General features: G+C 42.5%; 1 protein-coding gene across 1 annotated transcript in view; it reads left to right on the top strand.

Annotated features, from left to right (window-relative positions):
• Positions 1-4,743, top strand: part of LOC308099633 (uncharacterized protein) — a gene marked incomplete at its 3' end in the record, with an annotated part of 8,709 nt that extends 3,966 nt beyond the window's left edge. The window contains exons 3-6 of the mRNA XM_080448370.1: positions 1-100; positions 704-859; positions 2,693-2,858; positions 4,544-4,743. The exon at positions 1-100 is cut by the window's left edge and continues 67 nt beyond it. Of these exons, the coding sequence (XP_080304496.1) occupies positions 1-100; positions 704-859; positions 2,693-2,858; positions 4,544-4,743 (622 nt within the window). The remainder of the gene's footprint in view (positions 101-703; positions 860-2,692; positions 2,859-4,543) is intronic.
• Positions 4,744-6,294: the final 1,551 nt, after the last annotated feature.

Below are 6,294 nucleotides of genomic sequence, written 5' to 3'. Positions count from 1 at the left end.
CAGAGAGAGACATCTGGAGGCTCTGGTGTTTGTGCTGCTGAACCACGCCTCACACACTGACCTCCAATCCACCGTCAGCAAGTGCCTCCTCTGCCAAAAGGTAGGATTTTTTTTTGTTTTTCTTATTACATATCGTCGCTGTCGGGCAGAAACCTCTTATCTCCATATTCAGTTTTTTTGCGTTTTTTCGTACTTTCGTACTTTTCGTACTTTCGTTTTTTTGTTTTCACACGAAAGCATCAAAAGTAGCAGATCTACAAGCTCAAAACTTTCGAGCTTGTAGATTTACTACTTTTGCTGTTTTTGAATTTGAATCCTGAAACGTAACAGTTTTGGACATATGAGGTTGCCACCCGACAGAGACGATATAAAAGATGAAAGAAAGTTTTGTTTTGTTTTTTGTCATACACTGCATGCCATAGAAGTTTACCACCCAATTAAGACACTATTAACCATAAACATAGTCATTCACTTGAGTTATAACCTTTCCAATGACTCCTCGGTACACAAACTCACAACGCGTCACCGACACGATGCGTTCTAAGCTTGTAGATCGGCTATTTCCGCTATATTATTCAACGGATTAATGTATTGCAGCTTAATGGAAATGATTCTGATGATTGTGCAAGAAACAAATGGGGTCGTCTCATTCATAGAGTTAAGATCAGGTGATTATGTGATAAGTGTCTATCTGCGTCCTCAGTCTCTTTCTCAGGTGCTGCCATCGGGAGCCGACCTAGAAGCTCACGTTAACAGCATGCTGTCTGTCCCTCTCTGTCCAACGCCCACCACAGCCTCAGACATGATGCCACATGGCCCCGATGGCTACAGAGCCATAGGAGCCTATGGTAGACCCAAGGTACCAGTGGTGGGAAAAGTACTCACTTTTTTTTTACTTAAAGGACGACTTCACCCATTTTCATCTTCATATAATTGGTCCTCACTAATGCTCATGATAAAATGGTACAATTTTTTCTACTTGGTCTGTGTCTCATAGGAGGGCTGTGGACACTTACCTACCAGTGACATCATCGTAAACAGGTTTTGTTTTTTAAAAAAAAGATTTTAATGTTTTTATTTCGATTTTTATTATCACGAGAACAATGGCTTCCATTATAGCCTGCTAAATTTCCAGGAATAAAAAGCCTGCCGTTTCTATTAGCTTGGATTCCCCATCGATGATGTCACTGGTAGGCAGGTTTCTGAACTGTCCACAGCCCTCTTCTGAGACACGAGTTGACAAAAATGTTTCCATTTTATCATGAACATTAGTGAGGACCATTTATATGAAGATAGGTTGAAAATTGGTGAAGTCGTCCTTTAAGTAAAAGTATCAATACTGCAATGTAGAAACACTCAAGTGTTTCAAGTGTTACTTAAGTCAAAGTCCGGTAATCAAAATGTACTTGAGTAAAAGTACAAAGAATTTGCATCAAAATATACTTAAAGTACCAAAAATTAAAGTATTATTACGCAGAATGTCACGTTTCACAAGTTAACATATGTATAAAATTGATAAAAAAAACTTTGAAAATAGCAGATCTACAAGCTCACAACGTGTCGCTTGGCGACGCATTGTGAGCTTGTAGATCGGCTATTTTTAAATTGTCAAAGTATAAAGTATATAAGTTTTAAAATAATTAGTGGAGTAAAATAACGTAAATTTAAAAAAAATTATTGAAAATTGGAAACATTCAGTTAAAGTAAAAATACCTTAAAACTGTACTTAAGTACACTACTTGAGTACACATACTTAGTTTACTTTCCACCACTGCAAGGTACACATGCTATGTTGTCACATGGCCCTTATGGCTACAGAGCCATAGGAGCTCAGTATCAGAATCAACTTTGTTGTCACAGCAGGTGTAAAAAAAAGGGGGGGGAAGTGGGTGAAATTCGATTTCTGCAAGTTCCATCGTTTTTTGTTATTTCCATAAGAAGAGAAAGAAGAAGAGGGGGGCAGGGGGAGCAAGGGCGAGAGAGAGATAAAAAAATCAACAGCAATGTATCTACATTTACACAAAATACACATAGTAGGCTATTATATCTATCTGGCGTGGTATAGCAGTGTGGTATCTCAGCAGAAGTTAGATACTTCTCTTGTTGACATAAAGTGAGAACACAGTGACCATAATAGTGAGACATTCAGTGGGATGGTATACTGTCGCCGGTCTGCATGTCAGCAAGTGTCAAGTTCTGTCAACGTGCTGCTTACTTGTTTTATTTTATTTATTTTTTCATTTAGTCACAATTCCAGGTCTGCTGGGAAATGTTAACATTTAATAGTATGTTAGCATTTCCCATTTGGACACACACACACACACACACACGCACGCACGCACGCACGCACGCACGCACGCACGCACGCACGCACGCACGCACGCACGCACGCACACACACACACACACACACACACACACACACACACACACACACACACACACACACACACACACACACGCACACACACACACACACACAGTTATTAAATTGCTGTCAGAATTGTTTTATTTCCACAAAAAGTATAGTAACAGAAACGAGTGTGTGTGTGTGTGTGTGTGTGTGTGTGTGTGTGTGTGTGTGTGTGTGTGTGTGTGTGTGTGTGTGTGTGTGTGTGTGTGTGTGTGTGTGTGTGTGTGTGTGTGTGTGTGTGTGTGTGTGTGTGTGTGTGTGTGTGTGTGCCCGTACCCAGGAGCGTAGCTTTGGCTGTAAGGTGTGTGGGAAGGTGTTCAAGCGGTCGTCTACTCTGTCCACTCATCTGCTCATCCACTCGAACACCAGACCCTACCCCTGTCTGTACTGTGGCAAGAGGTTCCACCAGAAGTCTGACATGAAGAAACATACCTTCATACACACCGGTGGGAGCATCTACACAGCACCGTAGTCATTAACCATAGTCATTAACATAGTCATTAACATAGTCATTAACCATAGTCATTAACATAGTCATTAACCATAGTCATTAACCATAGTCATTAACATAGTCATTAACCATAGTCATTAACATAGTCATTAACCATAGTCATTAACCATAGTCATTAACCATAGTCAGTAACATAGTCAGCACCATAGTCATTAACATAGTCAGCACCATAGTCATTAACATAGTCATTAACCATAGAATCAGAATCAGAATCAGAATCAGTTTTATTGTCACATCACAGGTTTACAAGGTAAAAAAGTGGGTGAAATTCTTTTTTGTACATCATTCCCATCGCAACGTTAGTTTCCATAGAAAGAAGAGGGGGTGGGGGGCAAGTGGGAAGGAGATCAAAACAAGAGAGCAACAGAAGGCCAGACAAGTTATCCACATATTTACAAAGTACCTGAGATAATAAAAACTAAAAAAAAATAAGGTGCCTGAGCATAGCAGCAATGTATTGTATACTGTGCATGTTATACTTATACTGTGCATGATAGACAATGGACGTTAAGGTGCTTAGAGGAAAGGAGCACAATAAAAAAAGACAAAAAAAGTCAGTGCGTTATACAAGGGATTAAGGTGCAAAAGGTCAGTGCGTGTCCACCTAGGGTGGACTGACCCTAGTATAATCCGCAAGTAGCTCCATGAGGGAGTGCAGCAAAAAGTCATTTGTACCTGGTGTAGTCCACAGGTGTGTCCGAGGGGGGGGGGGCTAAAGTCCAAGTCATTGTCCCTGGTATAATCCACAGGTGTGTTCAGGAAGAGCCAGAAAAGTCTGCCCCGCCTGCTGTCAGGCTGCTGAACAAGGCCCATGCCTCATTCAGGCTTATGCCCCATTCAGCATTCTGACAGCAGCCGGATTGAAACTACACCAGAACCTGGTGGTGGAACTCTTGATACTGCGGTAGAGCCCCTTGCCCGGTCGCGGTCGTTGTAGGGGGGTCATTAACATAGTCATTAACATAGTCATTAACATAGTCATTAACATAGTCATTAACATGGTCATTAACATAGTCATTAACATAGTCATTAACATAGTCATTAACATAGTCATTAACATAGTCAGCACCATAGTCATTAACATAGTCACCACCATAGTCATTAACATAGTCAGCACCATAGTCATTAACACAGTCAGCACCATAGTCATTAACATAGTCAGCACCATAGTCATTAAACATAGTCAGCAATCAATTTCACACACATGTGACACACACACACACACACACACACACACACACACACACACACACACACACACACACACACACACACACACACACACACACACACACACACACACACACACACACACACACACACACACTTCATGTCAGTATCATGCAGGCAGGCAGGCAGACAGACAGACAGACAGACAGACAGACAGACAGACAGACAGACAGACAGACAGACAGACAGACAGACAGACAGACAGACAGACAGACAGACAGACAGACAGACAGACAGACAGACAGACAGACAGACAGACAGACAGACAGACAGACACTAAGTTTCCACTATTGCAAAACACATCATCTTGACCACTGTCATTCAATCAATTCCTAAATCCCATGTCTCCCTGCCCGCCTGCCCTGCAACTGTCCCCCCCCCCCCTTGCAGGTGAGAAGCCACATGTGTGCCAGGTGTGTGGCAAGGCCTTCAGCCAGAGCTCCAACCTCATCACCCACAGCCGCAAGCACAGCATCTACCGGCCGTTCAGCTGCCCTCTCTGCCAGCGCTCCTTCCAGCGCAGTGTGGACCTACAGCACCACCAAGAGGCTCAGTGTAGCTATGGCAGCACATTGTACACTCAGAGCTGAAATATGCCCTACAGCACCATCTAGAGGCTCAGGGTAGCTATGGCAGGACTGTGTACACTCAGAGCTGCTGATTTACAATTCTGTCCCTATCGGAACATAACTCGGACGGCGCTGAGTCGCCTGAAGCGTACTTCGTAACGTTCGGCACGGTGACTCGCTCGCCTGAGCCCGCTCGGCGGTGCCTCTCGCGGCTCAAGTCTGCTTAAGACGGCGCACCTACGTTTGGGTGTCCGAAAACAAGCACTCCCGCGCCCCGCTTATCCTAATACAAATTTTGCTCCCTGGACCCCACTTTCAGAACCACTGGACTACAAAATGGGCAGGGTTTTGGATTCACATTGATTCCGATAGTTTCTGGCGCTGTCCCTAAACCGTATCTTACGGGCGCACTACCCGCTATACATTATGCCGACTTCGTTATTTGCGCCTGGAGGTGTGGCCGTGGGCGTGTTGCTGCATTATCCCGAAAATTGCTATCTTGCCCACACACGATTGGGACAGCGCATAGCGGATTCTAAAACCACCCGCTATGCCAAGTTCATTTGATAGAGCGCGCCTGCACTGGACATGTCGAGAGTCGGGCCAGTCGCACAACATTCAGAGGCTCCCTCTCTCCGAATACCTGTGATTCTAATGTTCCTATTATCAGCAGAAGCGAGAGTGTCTGGCTTGCGCAGTCTTCTCTTAAAGGTAATGGCATCTGGCACAGTGATTGGTTTTATTATTGTAACGCCCAAACCACACCTATGCAAAATGTAACAGGTAGAGCAGGTGTTTTAGGGATAAGGCTGGTGTCCGAAGATAGCAACTTTTGCACGGGAACGCCCCTTGCGCAATGCTAAATCCCCAAATAGTGGGTTTAGCCACTTCGAGCCAAGATAGGGCTCATAAAAGTGTTTTGTATTTGTTCATGACATGTATTATTGTGTTATTTTTATGCTACGTTGGTGAATTGAATGACATAGGACCACAATGGAAACAAGTCCCCAGGACTTTTTTGTGTCATCCTTTTAGCCTTAATGTCTGACTGTACCTCGTGCTGTTTTACATTTCTTACTAATAAAGTATTCAATCAATCAATCAATCAATCAATCAATCAATCAAACTATCAAACTATCAAACTATCAAACAATAAAATCAATCAATCAATCAATCAATCAATCAATCAATTTATCAATCAATCAATCATTCAATCATGTGTTATGTATCATACATGTTCATGTGTGTCTGCATTTGGTTTTCTTACAATAAACTGCTCATTACAGTTGTCCTTCACAGTTGTCCTGTGTAAGTCATAGCTAGGGCTGTCACGGTTATGAAATTTGACTTGATGATTAATTGTCACTCAAATAATTATGATTAACAATTTAATTGTGTTTCTGTCGTTGAACATTGGAACATTATGAATCAAAATGACATTTCTGTTTGGCTTTTAGGCTTCGTCAACAAAAGTTGCACAGGGCAGATATGACAGATAACTTAATGTACAATGAAATGACTGTTAATAACTTATACAGTAACTTAATAGTGGAAATAGCCGATTTACAAGCT

The sequence above is a fragment of the Gymnoscopelus braueri genome (genome assembly GCF_963280865.1).
Source record: "Gymnoscopelus braueri genome assembly, chromosome: 13".
NCBI lineage: Eukaryota > Metazoa > Chordata > Actinopteri > Myctophiformes > Myctophidae > Gymnoscopelus > Gymnoscopelus braueri.
Note: the sequence above shows the minus strand (reverse complement) of the source record. Positions and strands in the feature narration are given on the sequence as shown.